The sequence below is a fragment of the Coffea arabica genome, chromosome 10e (assembly GCF_036785885.1).
Source record: "Coffea arabica cultivar ET-39 chromosome 10e, Coffea Arabica ET-39 HiFi, whole genome shotgun sequence".
Classification (NCBI taxonomy): Eukaryota; Viridiplantae; Streptophyta; class Magnoliopsida; order Gentianales; family Rubiaceae; genus Coffea; species Coffea arabica.
In genome coordinates, this window is record NC_092328.1 from 1,571,681 (window position 1) to 1,590,785 (window position 19,105).

The window sequence follows — 19,105 nt, forward strand, 5'->3', positions numbered from 1 at the left end:
GTAAAAAAAATAAAAATGATACATTACCATGCGAGAATGTCCATACAAATTAGGAGCCCAAAAGAAGAACATGCACTAACTGGACTTTCTTCCATAAAATCTCAACATCCCAGCAGCTCAGCCAAAGGTGACACATTAGTAAATTGACTGTGAACGCGTCTGGGGACTGGACTGGGGAAGAAAAGCTCCCTAAAATAAATACACTATGGGCAGTAGCAATCACCTTTCAAAGTCAATAATTAATGATCTTTAGGAAGTCCAAGTAGGTCACTGTTTTAAGATGTACAGACCCTTTCTTAGGACCACCGCCCCCCTATTACTGACTAGTATCTTTCCTTTTGGACCACTGCTGCCCCAATTTTTTTTAAGGGCAGCTATTGTGTGTGTTGAGCGTTTCCACACGCAGAGCTCAAACATCTGCAAATGTGTAGAGGGTTCTTTCAATTTCGAAACTACCTTGCCTTGATTTCAGTTTTGCGGTGTCAAACAAAGCTTGGCATTGAGTCAAGTATTTGAGTCATCGTTAAATATGCTTGTCCTGGCCCATCCGAGAGTTTATGCCTGCGAAAGCGAAAGCGATGCTGCATTTTTTTTTGTCTGGATAGTATTATCACTTATCCCATTCTTGCATTAAGACGCATATGGACCTCAATTGCTTTTTTTTTTTTTTTTTTTCGGAGATGATAATTGTTATATAATCTAATCTATCCTACACGAAGGGGAGGGAGCGGACCTAAGAAAGTCCAGAAGTAACTCGAAGGAGACTAAACCATCACCGGACTAGACGGGTGCACTACGCATTTGTCTGGATTTTTTGAAGTCAAGCCACTTTAAATGTGGCATTTGGTGGGAGGTAAGGATTCACCCCACCAAGCCTTAATGGCTGGGTGGTGGCCACCAACCCAAAGGCTGGTGGTTTCATATGAACCTGTGTGCCTTGCAATTTCCCCAAATTATTGAACCAAGTAGAGAAAGGAATATATTATTAGTCCTTCGACTTGGTCATCTATGGTCTGTACATATCTGGGCATTCTGATTTTTTTTTTTTTCCTTTGTATTCATCGATCTTTGCAAACCATTATGAGGAAAATGTGGAGCCTTCTTATCTCAAGTAAGACGGGCATTTGGGGGACTCTTATGATTAAAATTAGGCACTTTCAAGGCAGAGAGGACTTTAAAGATCGCTACTACTGCTTTGGCTGTAAATGCTTTGCGGAAAACCATTTCGACAGAACGTACGCAGCTATCAATTTTCACACGACTTTGCATAAAAAAAAAATTTCTTAGTAATTATAGGGCAATCTTGTTGTTGGAGCCTGTGAGATGACTTTTTGTTCTGGCTCAGTGGAGAATTTGATGATACTCTCTCACACGTTAGATTGAGTGTTTGATTAGGATGTCAAGTCCTTGGATAAAGTGGTCCAGGAGAAATATTACATGTTTGAAGAGAAGAGCCAGCCCGGATTTTGCATAGACAGGAGGCCCGATACAATGAAACTCTAAAATTCACCTGACGTGTTTGGGTGAAGAAAAGAGATCGCGCTCATTGGTCACTTTACAACGCTTTCCAGGCAAATGACGTGTCTCGTTCGCATGGCGAAATTCGGCCCATTTTATCCCCATTATGTAAAGCCGTAAAAGTGAAATTCTGTCAAACCCACCCTCCTGTCCCCCGGACCCGGAGTCTACATGGGCAAAGCCATTAAAGCTCCAGTTAGATGTTCTATTGGGTCAACGAAGAGTTGCAATCTTATATTCACTTTATACTCTTTCCGTCTCGTTAAAACTGTTTTTTTTTTTTAAATACCTTTACATTGATATTAGAAGCATTTTTTTTTGAGCGAAGGCAGTATAAAATATGACCAAAACGCCAGCAGTCCGCACGAGGGTTTAAGGCTTTTACCCTTTATATAAGAAGCTAGCACCCAAAAACACTACTGGCAATTAGCTGAGCGAAGATATATTTTGTAAATTCTCTAAAACCTCCGAAACAAATGGAAGTTTTGAGGCACCTCAACATTGGCATCTGTACTCCGTCGCTGTTATCGCCACCACCACCACCACTGCCGCCGCTACTGATCACCAGAAAGCTCCCAAAACTCAACGCTGTCAGCGGCAGCGCTAGCAGCAGCAGCATCCCAAACAGCTTCTCCTCCGCCACCAGTAAATGGGCCGAACGACTTTTCGCCGACTTCCAATTTCTCCCTTCCACCAACGTCACTGCCGACCATTCCGACGACAATTCCGCCACCGCCACTCTCGCTCCTCCATTTACTACTCCTACACTGGCCCCGACCGAGCGCTCAGTAGAAATGCCCATTGATTTTTACAGAATTCTCGGCGCTGAGGCTCATTTCCTCGGCGATGGAATCAGAAGAGCTTACGAAGTTAAGGTTTCCAGACCGCCGCAGTATGGTTACAGCCAAGATGCTTTAGTCAGCCGACGGATGATCCTTCAAGCTGCTTGTGAAACCCTAGCAAATGCTAGCTCTCGAAGAGAGTATAATCAGGGGCTTGCGGATGATGAATTTGGTACCATTATCACTCAAGTACCTTGGGATAAGGTGAACTTTCCGAAAATCCAAATTATATTATTATTTGTCTTAGCGAAAGCAGCATAATTGATCTTACTTTTTGCATATTGTCCTGGTTATTAATCAAATTACTAGTAATCCAATTGCTCCTTCTTTCTCTTGAGTTTTTAGGCTGCGCTCTTGTGCTAGAAATGTTGTCTAAACTTGGGAATGTAGATAACCTGGTGGGCAAGTTAATTATTTGTTTGATCGGTTTAGTCCAAATGGATTGGAATAATAAGGGTTGTCAAACCAATTTTCTTGTATTACAGCTTATATTATAATGATTTGATATGCAAGGTTCCGGGAGCATTGAGTGTGTTGCAAGAAGCAGGGGAGACTGAAGTAGTACTTAAAATTGGGGAGAACTTGTTGAAAGAAAGGTTGCCGAAGTCATTCAAGCAAGATGTCTTATTGGCAATGGCACTTGCTTATGTCGACTTTTCAAGGGATGCTATGGCTCTGTCACCTCCAGATGTTATTACAGGTTGTGAACTCCTTGAGAGGGCATTGAAGTTGTTGCAGGTAAGCTTTTAAAAGTGTGATCGTGAAGCCTAAGCATGCATTTGCCTTATGAGTTGCATAATGCACGCTGCAAGAACCATTCTTCAAATACTTTTTTATATTTTCATGGGCTGGCACGCACTTAACCTATTGCTGATTACATATGTTTGGATTTAAACTAGTTGTGAACAGTCTGTTTGAATAGCTCACATTTGTGCCCATTCATGTTTGTAAATGCGTATGGCAGGAATTCAGAGTTCTTTGCTCTTTATTTGCCACTGTTGGGTCATTTTACTTTGTGCAATTAGTTAGATTTTTGTTTCTTTGGTTCTGTAAGAAATGTGCTTAGCTAGATAGAGAAATGGCGCCTGCCAGACATTGTCAATATTGTGTGAAACTGCCACTAGGCTTTTCCCTCATACTATTTTAGCTCTCAATACTAGGAAGACTTAAGCTGATTTCTAGCAGGTTGCTACTTCTCAGTTTTTAACTTTCCTTACTTTCAGATTGGATGTGAATCTTCTTATTTGGAAACCAGAGCAGTTATTAGTATTAATTATCCCTTATTCTCAATTATTTTTCATCTTGTCTATTCAAGTTTTTGTAAATGTACACTTCCAGGAAGAAGGAGCAAGTAGTCTTGCACAAGATTTGCAAGCACAGATTGATGAGACGTTGGAAGAAATAAGCCCGCGATATGTTCTTGAACTCCTGGCTTTACCCCTTGGTGAGGACTTTTGCACAAAAAGGGCGGAGGGTCTACAAGGTGTGCGCAATATTTTATGGGCTGTTGGAGGAGGAGGTGCTGCTGCCATTTCTGGGGGGTTTACTCGTGAAGGTTTTATGAATGAGGCGTTCCTGCGTATGACAGCAGCAGAACAGGTGATCAATTGCATTTTCTTGTTTACAAGGAAAATGTAGCTCTAAGTTTTTCTGGCTGTGATATTTTACTTTGTTTTTTTTTTTTTTGGGGAGTAATACTTAACTTTTACTTTGTAAATAATTTTTTTTCTTGATTTTTTGTAAGGTTGATCTATTTGTTGCCACACCAAATAATATTGCACCAGAAAATTTTGAAGTCTATGGAGTGGCACTTGCACTTGTTGCTCTGGCTTTTGTGGGTAAGAAACCTCATTTGATCCAGGATGCTAACAACCTTTTTCAGCAACTTCAACAGACCAAGGTTACTGCTCTTGCAAATTCCATGACCGTCTATACTGTTAGGGAGACCCACGAAATAGACTTTGCATTGGAAAGGGGTCTCTGTGCACTTCTTGTAGGAGAAATTGATGAATGTCGCATGTGGTTAGGATTGGATTCTGAGAGCTCTCCTTATAGAGATCCATCCATAGTTAACTTTGTCCTTGAACACTCCAAAGATGACCAGGAAAATGATGTTCTTCCTGGGCTTTGTAAACTGTTGGAAACATGGCTGATGGAGGTGGTATTTCCCAGGTTTAGGGAGACCCAGCATATAAAATTCAAGCTAGGAGACTATTATGATGATTCAACGGTCTTGAGGTATTTAGAGAGGTTGGAGGGACGTGGTCGTTCACCATTGGCTGCTGCAGCAGCCATAGCAAAACTGGGGGCTGAAGCTACTGCTGTGCTTGATAGTGTAAAGTTTAGTGCAATTCAAGCACTGCAGAAGGTGTTCCCTCTTGGTCCAAGTGACAGGAGTGTGAAAACTGATGAGGAATTCGAGATAAAAAATTCTGAAGTTGCCGGAGAAAGTGAGGAGCCTACAAGACCTAACAATTGGGATGATTCCTCCAATACTGGAGTATTACCCGATAGACAAGAATATGATGAACTACATGAACAGGAGCAGATAACTGAGGAAATAAAAGAGACAATCGTGAAGATTATGTGTGCTGGAGTAGCTGTTGGTTTGCTTGCTCTGTTTGGGTTGAAGTTCATTCCAAGTAGACATGGCATGTCAACTCTGCGCAAAGATGCTGGTTCAGCTATTGAATCTGACGTCATCAATGTGGGTATGACCTACAGATTATGTCAGTCAAGAAATTATTGATTGCTGTATCTTGGCATCTTCTTTCATATATGTACATGAAATTTAATGAGCAAATTAAAAAAGCATGAAGGTTTGCGATTAGAAATTGACACACCAAAACATTATTCGTGGGACAACACTCCTGTAATAAGGCTGGTTACAGCCACAGAAATATACCACATTAGCTGTTTTGCTGTACCGCTGGACAATTTCACTGAGAAAGTATATCAAATCCATGCAAAGACTATACGCTTCTTTGCAAAGACTATACGCTTCTTTGGGTGGTGCCATTACTTCCCTTCTATATTGAATTCTTTGCGGTTGGATTTGTAAATATCCAGGATGTATTTTGAAGTTGTTTTACAGTTAATAAATGAGAGCGTATGCATCAGTTTCTAATGTGAGTCCGTCCTTCTCTCTTGCTTTCATTTCTTCGTTCTCTTGATTGTTGCCTAAATTGCAGGGGCATCAGTAGATGAAAAGGACGTAAAAATACCTAGGATGGATGCCAGGTTGGCTGAAAATCTAGTTCGCAAGTGGCAAAATATCAAGTCCGAAGCTCTTGGACCTGATCATTGTCTTGAAAAATTGTCAGAGGTAAGAATCAACTGAGTAAATTTGTGATTTGATTGTCAAAGTCTTGGCTTCCTCCTACTGTTTCCTAGCTTTTGGTTTCGTTTTTATTTCACTCCCCCGTGGGGGTTCTAATCTGACCTTTATTTCTATAAGTACATGGATCTGGTAGCAATGAAATATATTAATCGTGCATTGTCTGAAATGAAGCCAATCAGAATGCCTGGATATTTGTGGCACTCAATATCATTTAGAAACTTGGCATAAATTGTGACACAGCCACACATGCCTGGTTCTCTCTCTCTGTCTCACACATACACATGCATCCCCACACCCACACCCACACACATGACACACCCACAACAACATATATATCTATATATATATATATATCTATTCTGATCAAAGTATCGTGTATTACTAGTTTATCTGCTAGATTTTTCTAAGCTCTCTTTCTGGAGAGTCATTGCAGTAAACGAGTAGGTGCAACAGGTGATTAACTCGATTGTTTGGTCTGTTGTCAATAGCCTTAGTAAAAGTTCAAGGTAGAGTCCAAATACAAACATTGAGCTGGAGAATTTCTTCGATTGCTTATTCATTATGGGTTGGCTTTTATAGCTGGGCTTGTTGTAGGATGAAGATCCTGGTTTCAACTGCACTATTTTTATTCTCCTGAGACTAAAAATAAGAATGTTAACTTGCCTCCAGGTTCTGGATGGGCAAATGCTGAAAATTTGGACAGACCGTGGAGCAGAGATTGCGCAACACGGTTGGTTTTGGCAACACATGCTATTGAACCTTAACATTGACAGTGTAACAGTTTCTGTTGATGGTCAGCGTGCAATTGTGGAAGCCACTCTTGAGGAGTCAGCTCAGCTCACTGATGTGGCCCATCCAGAACACAATGATTCTTATAATTCTATTTACACAACTAGGTATGAAATGTCATGTACAAAATCAGGCTGGAAAATCACAGAAGGAGCTGTCCTAAAAGCATGATTTGGAATCTGTATAGTGATGAATTCTTTAATGTAAATGTTGCTGAACTCATGGAGTTGAATTAGTTCTCTGTTTTTGGTGGACTGAGTATTAAAGTTTTTCCACTATTGTTGATTCTTTTGCTGGCTCAACACAAATATTCGGTAATAAGCATAGAACGAATGTTGCTTATAACTCTTTGTATTTGGAAACTGCTGACATGTTGGCTTTTGGCTGAGCTGTAGTAGAAAGAATCTCCCTGAATGATGTGGACTTTATCTTAATTGGTTAAACCTACCGAAGTTTATTCTGAAGTGATCACTGTTTCACGGTAGGATGAAGTAAACAGGGAGAAGTAATTCTGGTTTCGGAATGGAATCTAAGATTGCCAAAATCGAGCAGTGTGAACAAAATGCCGTTGGACTGTAGCACTTTGCCAGACTGCATAGCAGACAATGTTTGCTTCCATTGCTTGAGATATGCAAAAAAAATTGCTCCAGATGTAGAATTGTGAAAAATTTCAAGATGTTGATCAGCAATTTAGCAGTTGTTTCATACTGTATTTGTCTCAACGCATGTGCTATAGTCGTCTTATGAATTTCTTGAATCTTTATGGGCCGAACCACTTGAGGGCTTCCTCCTGTGGTGACACGCAACGAAACCGTGTTGCCACCTTGGTGACCAATATTGCCTCTCCCTGCTTCTTATTTGACCTCCCGTACATCGTTCACGTTTGTACATCTTTGGTTGTGGACTAAAATGTTCAATCAGTATATCGCTCTCATTATGAACTCGATCATGTGTATTGAAGTTCAACGCTGAGTATATTCTACCGTTGTAGAATATATGATTGTTGGCTTGCACAATTCTTAGTTTATCACCAAACCAAGGCTGTGAAATCACCGTTGAAAGGTTACGACTGGTGGCTCGTAATCAGATAGTACTTTGTTAACTACGCAGTGCATAATCAGTGGCTGCAGCATATTTCTGTTTCTTGCATCTCTGGATTGCCAAGTGGCTGCTGGTTAGACGTAAATGATGATCTCTTCTGTTTGTCTATTGGTACGTTCAGCTGAAGGTCGACAAGAAGAAGGAAGATACATACATTTTGCGAATGTGACAACATTAATCAAAACCAACCAAAACCAAATGGCACGGGGGCAGCTGTACAACTACCAGTGGACCAAACAAACAGGATTAAATACAAATGCATTGGCACGAGAGATTATGACTATCCACCAATAATTCAAGTGGCTGGCTCCACCATACCAAATCATCGCCAAATGTCTCTAAATGGTGTGTTGTTATGGGTACATTGATGAGACAAGTTATTAAAAAATTGAACTTAAGGGTATTGAAAAGCTTCATCTTTCTATCCATCATTATGATAGTTTAGTCATAACCCATTGAACCTTATCCTTGAATCATAATTATGGTTAAATTCTTGACCCCGTTACATAATTTTTGTAAAATACAGCTGACATGCACGTACAAAGACTGACTAATCCAATCATTTTCCTGCCGGCTACGTTGACAAACAAAGAGAAAAGGATAGAGGGGCAAGGAATCTAAAGCAGAGAAGAAGAAGAAGAAGAAGGGGAAGGACGATTACAGCATTGTTCTCCCTCTTCTCTTAATCATGGGTGCCCAGGTCTCTAAACAGGCGGAACGCAGGAAGAATGTCTCAACCGAGATGAAAGCTTTGGCTGATCTAAAGCAAAGCAGTGGAAGTGACTTTCCTGGTTCAGATTACCGTCCTGCAGATAGGAAAAACTGGATGTTAGGCCTTGACCCTGGGAAACTTGTCATAGAAAAGATTGTGTGGCCTGGAACTCATGACTCTGCTACTAATAAGATTGGAATTCCTTGCATCACCCGCCCATTTGCTCAATGCCAATCTCTTTCAATCTACCGTCAGCTCGTCAGAGGTGCCCGAGTCGTCGATATCCGAGTTCAGGAGGATCGACGGGTATGCCATGGGATCCTACTGACCTACAGCGTCGATGTTGTCATCAACGATGTTAAGAAGTTCCTCTCAGAAACCCAATCTGAGGTCATAGTCCTTGAAATTCGGACAGAATTCGGACACGATGATCCTCCTGAGTTTGACAAGTACTTGGAGGATCAGCTCGGGGAATATCTTATTCCCCAGGATGATTCAGTTTTTGGAAAGACTATTGCGGAATTATTGCCTAAGAGAGTAATTTGCGTGTGGAAGCCGAGGAAATCTCCACAGCCTCAGCATGGAAGTCCACTGTGGAGCGCTGGCTATTTGAAGGACAATTGGATTGACACTGATTTGCCATCTACAAAGTTTGACAGCAACATGAAGCATTTGAGCCAGCAGCCACCTGTGAATTCCAGGAAATTTTTTTACAGGGTTGAGAATACAGCAACGCCTCAAGCTGATAATCCAATTTTATGTGTGAAACCGGTCACCAATCGAATTCATGGGTATGCTAGACTGTTTATTATTGAGTGCCTTTCCAAGGGTTACGTCGATCGTTTGCAAATCTTCTCAACAGATTTTATAGACGAGGACTTTGTTGATGCATGTGTTGGGCTCACTCAGGCCAGGATTGAAGGAAAGCTCTGATATCCATCCCATTGGATTAAATGGCACTGTCAGGCCAATGGGCGGCAGCCAGGATTTCGTTCACTTTCTGCTTTCTTGTCTTCTCGTGAACAGCATGTGGAATAAATCCATTTGTTCGTTTGTAAGATGAAACCGTTCTTTCTTTTTTTTTTTGGTTCATTTGCTAGTTATGTTGTCAAACATCACGTGTGAAAAAAGGTGGGGATGTTATTTGTTCATTTAAAATGGGTATGTAAATTTGCACTTTTGAGGTTATCTTCCAATTTTCTGGGGAACTCTCTTTTGCCCAAGTCACCAATTCTGCTGCAACCCTGATAACTGCTTCTGAAACATTATTATGAGGACTAAGTTGATGGATCCATAAACGAAGTTTGGGTTTAACCAAACCAATTCCGGAAATTAGCGAGCATGAAACTTGACAAACCATTCCTGTGATCACTGTCTGATCTTTCGTGCTTTTCAGGTGGAGGTGTTGGATTAGTTAGCGAAGCCGAAGTGGAGCTCTCGGCCTCCAGAAGCCAACAACAGAGGTGAGAACTCGTCATCGCGATCCAGAACCAGAATGGACGCAATCGCATCACAAGCACTCCTAGTATTATTGCTGCTTGATTCTTGATTTTTTTCTATTTTCTATGTACTTATTTTTTATATTTTCATTACGTAAGTACATAGTATTATTGCAACCGTGAGGAACAGGGGACTAGGGGAGGGATCGAGTTTTTCTGTGAAAATCCTTGAAAAATTGCTATCCTGTTTACCACAATACATCATTTTTGCAGCTATGATGGCATGGATCAAGTTTTTGCTAGTCACGTGGCAACTGCATATTCAAATAATTGTTTTTTTACTGTAATTTGCTGCGGATGTCAGTTTATATATTCTAGGCTTGGTCGCTTATAAAATGCCAATTTATTTGAAGATTCTGAATAGCAATGACCATAGGAGAATGATTGAATTTGAATGAGACTTCAAATCAGTCTTCTCTTACATAATTTGGGTCCTGAGCAGAATTCCTATACATGTTAACAATATACAAAACAGTTAGGTTAGCTATGGAAAACTATATACCATTCTTCTTTTTCTTTATCTTTTATTGGATTTCTTCTTTCATCTCTTTGGATGAGGTACTGCACTGCCTCCAGCTACACCAGAGACGGCATGCTGTGTTTCCAACTGAAGGACCTAACATTCACCTGTGGGGTTGAGAAGCTGAGTCCAACAAACTCCTTTTGGACGTGGCTCAGCTCCACAATGCCAACCAATTTTGCAACCAGGGCAGCGCTTTCCTTGATGTGGTCCATGTCTTTTGTGTCTGTCCATAATCGTTGGCATAACTGAAGCCTTCTTCTCTTTGTTTTTAACCCAATACCCCACGTCTGGAATAGGGCCATTCTCTCCGTGTTTGAGAGCTTCTTAAGCATTAAGCTGCTCAGCATCTCTCTCTCGCGTTTCAGTGCCCTCGTGCTGTAGCCAAAGTAATAAATTATACGACTGATATAACTGTAAAACCAGGAATGAAGAAGTTGTCTTCCGCTAATATGAGTTTTTCAAGATGCTTGGGATCAACTCAGATGAAGATAACTAGAAAATTTTGGGAGTAGAGATAGAGCAAGCAGATAGATAAGGCCTTAATAAGTTACTCATCCCGCCAAGCTATAGTTAGTGTGGTAGTACAGGTTTGTTGTGTCTTCATCTCATATAACAGCTTCTTGGTGCAAAAAGCAGCCCATATTTGGCATGTCATAATGAGTTGGAAAGAAAAAGAAAGCAAGAATAGATCTATACCTCGAGGATTGACCATTTTTCACAGTATTAGTCTGCTGAGACGCCTTGAGAAAGGACAATCGGCGGAGTTCTACCTCCATGTATATAGAGTCAGATGGATCTCCTTTAAAGACCAGGAAAAAGTAGGTCCTGTGGACCAATGGTATGTCGCAAGCATCCCAGAGTTGAATAATCTCTGCTCTCTGCTTCTCGAATTGTATGGACCAATCTGAAGGGGATTTCTGAGAATCATGTACTCCACCCAAAACAACATTAGAATCTGTTTCAAACTTGTTAGAAGTTGGTTCAGCATCCAGGACCTAACAGATAAATCAATGAGCAGGTATAAACGCAAGTAGACCTACTGCTTCACAGTTTAAGGAAGATTGCTTGGTCATTTGAAGCATTAGAATAATTAATGACAAACACTTGTACAATAAGCCATGTTGGGGATGTTTTCATTTTGGAATTTTGTCCAATTTTGCGCAAGCATGATAACCAAAAGGTACAGTGTCAATCAATAGGTGATTAAGATGCATTCTTCACATTGGGTGACAATTAATAAATAGTAAGCATTAATTACTGAGTAAGGAAGGTGACGAATTAGGAGAGAGAGAACCTGCTCATTCACGAACTGATTCTTAGACTTGACCACCTCATCAGCAAGTCCCAATGCCTTCATACTTTCTTCCTTGGCATCTGTGGAGTCACTTTCACAATATTCCTCGGAATGCTCTCTGTGTAAATCTTTACCATCTGCAACTGATTCCAACTCGGAAAACTTCCCATCCTCGGATTGTTCTCTGCATAGATCTTTACCATCTGCAACTGATTCTGACTCGGAGAATTTCAGGTTGTTGTGTTCCAGACTTCTAATCGAGCCCTCCTCAACTTCAATGGATGGTGTTTCATGTTCTTTTTCCATCTTCGATCTGGGAGAAAATGGCATTGTTGTGAGGACTTCGCTACAACTCCTGCTCCTTGATGACTCAATGCTTCTCGAGTCGTTTAGTTCTGAGTCTGATGAAGAAGAATACTGTTCCACTGGATGGGAATGAATGGGAGAAATTGTAATTTCCTTAACCTCGTCAACTGTTGGCTTCAGAGTTCTGTTATCATGGTCTATGTTAACATTCACCAAACCCTGATTCTCCTTTTCTGGGGATGACACTGAGTCAAAGTTTATCTTTCTCATGTTAACATTCTCCAAACCCTGATCCTCCTTTTTTGGGGATGAGACTGAGTCAAAGTTTATCATTCTCATGTTAACATTCTCCAAACCCTGACTCTCATTTTCTGGGGATGACAGTGAGTCAAAGTTTATCTTTCTCATGTCAACATTCTCCAAACCCTGATTCTCCTTTTCTGGGGATGACACTGAGTCAAAGTTTATCTTTCTGATGCTTGTATCAATTTCAATGCATTGAACTTCCTTGCAATTGTCTTCATTGTTCAGGTCAATTCTTTCTGCAATTTTCTCCCAACCTTGTGTTGGATCTGGACCAAAGTACTTCTCTATAAACATTCTTGGGGAGGTATCATCAGAGAGAAATTGTTCTTCAGAATATTCAGCAAATTGTTCCTCGGACTTGTTAAAACTCAGGCCTTCACCTTTGTCATAAAAATGAGATATACTTGAACCAACATCTAAGCGAAAAGGATCAATTATCTCTGATGCTTCTGATGCTGGATATTCATCAAGCCATGTGCCTTTCTCTTGAGGTTCTGACATGCTACTGAGTGCATCCTAAAAATGATGGAAGGAGAATAAACTTTATCAAGATGTAATATGAGGGTAAAACGTATGACAAACATGTCGTGAGTACACATACCCATGGTCTTGAACCTTGAGATTCTCCAGCTGATTGCATCAAATTGTGAAGGCGAAAGTGAGCTTCATCACGTTGGTCAGTTAGCTCTCTAATCTCTTTATCCATCTGCAGAGGTAAATACACTAGCTAAGCATACCTGTATGCATAAAGCTAGATAAATATTCTAGTTACATTCAAAATTTATATGGCCCCATGTGGATTTCAAGCTAGACAAAGTGCAAGAGAACCCACCCTGTATGGTGCATTCTAAATTGTTTTGGATGGCTAAAACGAAATGAAATCATATGTTATGGATGCAAAACCAAAGATTGAAGGAAATTAATTTCTTGTCACCTTTTCAATGAGAATCTCCTTCTCTTTCAATGCAAGAGAGTCACATGAGTTGGAAAGTGATCCTAAATTCTTCAATTGACTCTCCAGTCTAGCTAATTCTCTCTGCAATTGCTTCACTAATGCCTTCTCTGACATCACTACATTGACATGTGCATTGGTGCTAACTTGCTTGGCACAACTTGCAAATAGTAGAGTGTTTCTTGATTGCTCAACATGACTGTGTGCAGGGCTCAGGGTGCAAATGATGGCTGTTCTTGCATTGCCTCCTAACGAGTTCTGAAGTATTCGTGTTAGCTTGGAGTCTCGGTATGGAATGTGTGCATTTCTACCTTTGCTGAATAGATCGATGGTCATAAATCAATGAGAAATGCATAGTCATATTGACAAATGTACATTACAGTCTTAGTTATGGCTACTAAAGCACCTTCGAAAACCTCACCTCAAGTAACAAGCTCAAAATGCTGACTGAAACCTCACAAAAACATGAGTAACATATCGTTAACATGTATCTGAGTGCATATTCTGCTCTTTATTCTGAAATTTTAGTTATTATCATTTGGTTTTCTGGTGCTCTCAGTACATAATGGCTATCATTTCAGTTTCGGACATGATAAGGAATACAACGGGAGGAAATTACCATTCACTGAAGATCAGACTAAGGAAATGACTATTACATTACATCCGATCAAAATATCTATAAGCTGATTTTCTTTGTTTTGATTTAATAAATATTTTATTATTGATTTTGTGGACTCCTGAGAAATAGGTATGAGCTATGTGGAAAGACAACTTACAGTCTTCTCCACAAGTAGTATGTACTAGAGCACTGAAATTCTCTCCTTAAATTGTTTTGGTCTTCCTTCTATTTCTTTCCCTTTCTCCTTTTGAACTTCTTCCCTTTTTTCTAGTTCTTCTAAAATTATATTTTCTTCAACCTTAGAAACAGCCATGCTATCATTATACATGGGAGAGAAGACCTTTCAATGACCAACAGTACTTGGCCCCTACCCCCAGAACAAGAAAGAGCAGGACCAACAACAGTATTTCCAGTTATTAATATCCAAATGTGAGAAAAAGTATGAGAAGGGAAAGAAAAAAAAATGAAGCTCCACCTCAACTTGCGAATAACAGTTCCAAGGGTCAGCAAACTGCGATTTATGTGGGAACCTTCTTTTAGTCTTGTACCAGCTGACAAGGTTTGAGAAGCACGTTCACTTCCAGCAAGATCTACAAAATTCTGTGATGGCAAGAGAATTTAAAGATGATGCCAAATTGTATCTCATCTATTGGCATCATGCACAGCTTAGTAGAAGGGAATAATCATTGAGCAGGGCTCATAGTGAGCATGAAATTACCAAGCATCAGCAGAATAACACTAAGGGGAAAAAAAAAAAAAAAAGTGTCCATACCACTGTAGCTGATAGAGTGCTGGAATTTTCAGTGCGTCTGAACTCTCGAGCAGAGCTATCAACTGTCTGCAAGAATACATTGTTGCAGAAGAATTAATGAATGTTTTGGGGAGCATATTATAAGTGTTAAAGTCCAATGCCATGTGATCCATTTGACGACTTAGACAAAAAAACTGTTTGAATGTCTTGGGCATCAAAATTCACGTTTTGTAAGAGGTTTACCAACTGACCTATAAAAATTGACATTTAAGTTAAAGTTTATGAATTACTATCTATCTAGGTATCTTAAGCACTGAAACTAGCTCAGGAACTAACAGACATACCAATCTCAATATCTGATGTGACCTGGAACTCATTTCATTCAGAGACGTCTCTCCAATTTTTCTTTGAGCTGCAAAAATGCAAATTCAACTTGGAATTGAGCCATGGCACTCACTTCTGGTAATCTATTTGCAATAGGAGGTGCACTCGTTTACCTGCACAGAGAGATAAGAGCTCCTTTAAATGGCTCCAATCCCTCAATGCAACCTCTGTTATTTTTTCAATCACGGTTCCCCTCTGTAGAAAAAAAAAAAGAAAATAAGATTCACTAGCACATCTACTGCCTCAAAAATTGCACAAATTTTTAATATTTTACGCATTTACATCTGGATCGTCTAGGAGTCTTAGGGGAGTAGCATCTGAGCTGAGCAGATCTCTCACGGCTTCATTGTAAATCTCCATTGCGCAGAATTTCAAGACAAATTGTCTGTTGGGATGCTGTGAAATAAAAAACATATATTGTTGTCAGAGGAGGTCCAGATGAAATAAAGAAACAGCAAAATTAGTTGCAAAAGAATTCTAGAAAGAAAAAGGAAAAGCAAGTACCTTCTGTATGTAGTCATATATATCTGCTATTGCGTACTCAGTAATCCCACACATAGTGTATGTTTTTCCACTACTTGTTTGGCCATAGGCAAATATACTTGCTGCAGAAGCATTTTACTTTAAAGAATAGTCTTATCACAGTAATGATTTGCTCTCAAAGAAGACAAGGACAGGAGTAATACTCACAGTTAATGCCACCCACAACAGAAAGCGCAACTCTTTTAGCAGACTCCTCATACACTTGCATCGTGGAGCAACCACCTGCAAATACTCTATCTATTCCCAGAGGATTGAAAAGGAAATGACAGAGTCAATATTGGAACAAAAACGAAGTAGAAACAGCAGGACAATATTGAAGTTATTTTGGTTCTCAAAATGTGTGGCCTATTGCACATTGGATCAGTCCTGATTATCAGGCTAAACTGGATATCTTCAATTAAATGGCAATGTGACTTTCTGGAACAACTAACCTCAAGATTTTCCATAGAATCAACTAATTAGGAGACAAGAAAACTTTCTGAGAGCCTTGGTTTTCTGAGTTTCATCGTAGTTACTGAAGAGGAAAGTTTACTTAAACCGCTACAGGAATGCCAAAAAGGAATTGCATCACATTTAAGGAAGAGCTACTCCATTTGCTCACCAAAATTATAGGCAGTTGGTAACGCGGAACGCTCTGGTAGGCTATTTTTGTACAGAAGTGTAGTGCTGTTGATGCATTCCCAGACAGCAGCATCTTCATTTGCAAGTTCTCTGTCATTCAAAGGCCTCAGTCTAATCGAGACAAAGATCTTCTCTTCGTGAGCATTTGACAATTGATTATCCGACTTAGCCGACTCGTCCACATTATTATTAACCATCCCCATCTTTGACTCAAAAATCAATTCCCCAGCTGCTACCGAAGATGCACTTGAAAAGGAGAATCAATGGGCAGGTAAACTAGAGAACAAAAAACCAATATGGGTTCCTCCTCCCTTCGTGAAAAGAAGAGGAACTCATCTCTAAGCTCTACGCTCGTCCTACGCCACCAAAATGGAAATACACCCCTACAAGCCTCTGATTATGTGATAAAAGGGAAAAGAATAAGAAATGATCATTCAGAAGATATGGATGAAATTGTAGTAGAAAAATAATGCGGAAAAAAAAAAGGACTGGGGTTTTACATTTTTGAGGGCTGCATGCAATCACAAAACAATAATATTTTTTGTATGGCAGTGCTATATCGCTTGTGTGAGTAACTCAGGCAACACAAGAAATCCTACCTTAATAAAGGTGGTAAAACCTTCGGGTCTTGAAGTTTGTAATGCAAATGTACGTATTCAGCACTAAAATGAGCAATACCTTCCAATCTGCCAGTAACAAGGTAAATTTAGTGACATCTTGATGTCTGATAGCAAACAGCTGCTCAAAAATGACCACCAATCTAACGCACAATAAACACATGCATTGACTGATTGAAATTGGAAAATGAAAAGTGTATAAACAGAAAATGCTGAACGAGCACTACAATTTTCACAGCAATAATGAATGCCCGGATAAGATTAGCTCACCATTATTAGCATTGTTTCGAATCAAGAATGGTGAATGCAACTCAAAATGATCCAAAAAGAAGAAACAAAGAAACTCCCAGAGTACCTACCCAGAAAAGAAACTCCCACGTTCAGGGAGAGAGACTGGTCGGGAAGAGGGAATTGGCAGTTGTACATTATTAGGGAACAACGGATGAGCTAAAATGACGGTTGAAACGGAGAATTTGAGAACCCGGAGAGAATTCCGGACAAATCCAGACAACATTTCCAATTCCAAGGGGGCTTTAACTTTTGATGAGATCATGCCATGCGAGGATCAGAGAATCTGCGAAGTGCAAACCAATATCAACACTTTGAGCGGAGTCAAAAGCATTTGGACCGCCGAAATTCATCGCCAACTATGACGGATATATTTTTTGTTTCAATATTTCAATAGAAGAAAAAGGAACGCGGGGGAATTTAATGGAGTACCAACTTTGAGTCTTGGACCTCATCTTTCCTTATACTAAGATATCAAAACTCACCATGAATTTTCTTCGACGGAAAATTATATTCGCACTCCTGAATCGGTCACCCTTGCTTTATTTTTGTCATGACATTTTTATCCAAGTAAGTTATTTATCACTTGACGTTTCCAAGTGATCGAGTGAGTTAATTGAAATAGTATAACAACTTTGAAGATATATATTAAGCTCCCTCCAACAGAACCAAAAAAAAAAAAAAAAAAAGGAGAGAGAGAGAGAGAAGATATATTGAGCCGAACCATTCGGAGTCATTTCTCTCACTATTACACGGTATGAAGAACCACATTATTATTGTCAAACCAAGAAAACTAAAGAGATTGATGACAGCAGGCGTTGGGAGAGTTAAATTGAGACATGCATGCAGGAGACCGAAACAATGAACTTCTGAAAGATGTGTGTTGCATTATGCCATATTTTTTATGTTTGACTATGCTTTGGGCTAATTGCATTATGCTTTTTTTCCTTTTGCTCTTGTATTTCTAATGAAATCCCTTCTATAAATTTTCTAATAAGAGTTTTCTCCTCTTTTAAAAATTCTCTTATCTTTTTAGTGGTTTTTGTCGCCTTTACAATTTCTCAAGGTTCTTAGTGTGTAGTTGTGAGAAATAGTCATCCATATAATTGTTGTTGTTAGTGTTATTGTTGTTATTATTAATAATATTAATGGAAATCATAGGTAAATGGCTCTATCTAACACGTTCCTTTTTTTTTTTTTTATCGTAATGATAGGATTCTTATAACCTAATCTAGCTTAACCAAGGGAGATGTGGAAGGGAGACTCGATGTGAGTACAGACTCCATCGAAGAAGGCCAATTAAGACCGCCACGTATAATGACAAATTGGTGAGAGCCAAGGGTTGAACCTTGACTTTTCACACCACCAAAAACCACCGGGCCAAAGGTCCAGCGGCGACACATTCCATTTTCTCGAGCCAAAGATATACATTCCTGCAGTGGTCCGGCCAAAATTCTTTGTAAGCATGACTTTGCCCTACGTGGTTCATTTTATTATTAGCAAGATGGAATTCTTTAATGGTAATTCAAGTAGGAAATAGGAATAGCTCCTGCAATTTTGCCAAATAACGATTTGTCAGGCCCACATAAACATAACCGGCCAAATTAATAAAATTTGGAAGAGGAATATCCAATACGAATGTGTGTGTCCCGGGCTCAAGGTTTAAGCATCCAAGAGAGTACGAATTGGAGGAGAGGACTCCAGCAGTCCAATCTCAAAACCCTTCCCAAACCCCTAGCGGCGAGATTATAACTCGGGTGCCTGCTGCCGGTTGTGAGACCAGCCCCTGATCCCAAGCTGCAATCCAAGAGCTACCTTCCACATGTACAAGTTGAAAAATTTTGTGACCTATATATATATATATATATATATATATATATAACAAAAGGACTCATGAACCAATGTATGTCGGTTAGTGGGTAAGGTCGGATTATTCTTTTAATAAAAGTCATGTGTTTGAATTGTAGCTTCGATTCAACGTACTCTCTAGTCCTTATTGATGATCAGAATCGAATTCGCACAAACTTTTTTATTTAAAAAAAAAAAAAAAAACTCATGCAAACAAAGAAATTAAATCCCAAGGCTAAAGTAGACGTGCAG

At 39.7% G+C, this 19,105-nt stretch overlaps 3 protein-coding genes across 4 annotated transcripts; 2 read left to right on the top strand and 1 right to left on the bottom strand.

The window, feature by feature from the left end:
* The first annotated feature begins 1,653 nt into the window (after positions 1-1,653).
* Positions 1,654-6,923, top strand: LOC113712769 (protein ACCUMULATION AND REPLICATION OF CHLOROPLASTS 6, chloroplastic). 2 transcript variants are annotated; one of them, XM_027236326.2, is made up of 6 exons: positions 1,665-2,564; positions 2,874-3,098; positions 3,699-3,959; positions 4,105-5,071; positions 5,552-5,685; positions 6,370-6,923. In XM_027236326.2, the coding sequence occupies exons 1-6, from the start codon at positions 1,995-1,997 to the stop codon at positions 6,658-6,660; spliced, it is 2,448 nt and encodes an 815-aa protein (XP_027092127.1). In that variant the 5' UTR covers positions 1,665-1,994; the 3' UTR covers positions 6,661-6,923. The 2 variants fall into 2 exon arrangements, with proteins under 2 accessions (XP_071924300.1, XP_027092127.1); XM_072068199.1 differs by lacking the exon at positions 6,370-6,923 and having other exon boundaries at positions 1,654-2,564; positions 4,105-5,067; positions 5,552-5,633.
* Positions 6,924-7,969: 1,046 nt separating this feature from the next.
* On the top strand, positions 7,970-9,510 carry LOC113712075 (uncharacterized). Its single transcript, XM_027235364.2, has one exon. The coding sequence runs from the start codon at positions 8,279-8,281 to the stop codon at positions 9,233-9,235; it is 957 nt and encodes a 318-aa protein (XP_027091165.1). The 5' UTR covers positions 7,970-8,278; the 3' UTR covers positions 9,236-9,510.
* A 672-nt stretch (positions 9,511-10,182) lies between these two features.
* On the bottom strand, positions 10,183-16,396 carry LOC113712074 (kinesin-like protein KIN-7E). The gene is made up of 13 exons (XM_072068200.1): positions 16,081-16,396; positions 15,627-15,716; positions 15,441-15,541; positions 15,219-15,332; positions 15,050-15,131; positions 14,897-14,964; positions 14,574-14,639; positions 14,277-14,401; positions 13,165-13,498; positions 12,832-12,936; positions 11,619-12,746; positions 11,021-11,319; positions 10,183-10,699 (listed from the first exon to the last, which is right to left on the bottom strand). Exons 1-13 carry the CDS (start codon positions 16,301-16,303, stop codon positions 10,378-10,380), a joined length of 3,057 nt encoding a protein of 1,018 aa, XP_071924301.1. The 5' UTR covers positions 16,304-16,396; the 3' UTR covers positions 10,183-10,377.
* Positions 16,397-19,105: the final 2,709 nt, after the last annotated feature.

What these genes read in the sequence shown, in the direction of transcription:
- LOC113712769 (XM_027236326.2), top strand. Translation starts at nt 1,995, where the DNA reads ATGGAAGTTTTGAGGCACCTCAACATTGGCATCTGTACTCCGTCGCTG. An exon ending in ATCTGACGTCATCAATGTGG is followed by an intron (nt 5,072 to 5,551) that starts GTATGACCTACA and finishes CCTAAATTGCAG; the next exon opens with GGGCATCAGTAGATGAAAAG. An exon ending in GTCTTGAAAAATTGTCAGAG is followed by an intron (nt 5,686 to 6,369) that starts GTAAGAATCAAC and finishes ACTTGCCTCCAG; the next exon opens with GTTCTGGATGGGCAAATGCT.
- LOC113712075 (XM_027235364.2), top strand. Translation starts at nt 8,279, where the DNA reads ATGGGTGCCCAGGTCTCTAAACAGGCGGAACGCAGGAAGAATGTCTCA.
- LOC113712074 (XM_072068200.1), bottom strand. Translation starts at nt 16,303, where the DNA reads ATGGGGATGGTTAATAATAATGTGGACGAGTCGGCTAAGTCGGATAAT. An exon ending in GCACTCTATCAGCTACAGTG is followed by an intron (nt 14,402 to 14,573) that starts GTATGGACACTT and finishes TTGCCATCACAG; the next exon opens with AATTTTGTAGATCTTGCTGG. An exon ending in CTCAAGGTTCAAGACCATGG is followed by an intron (nt 12,747 to 12,831) that starts GTATGTGTACTC and finishes CATCATTTTTAG; the next exon opens with GATGCACTCAGTAGCATGTC.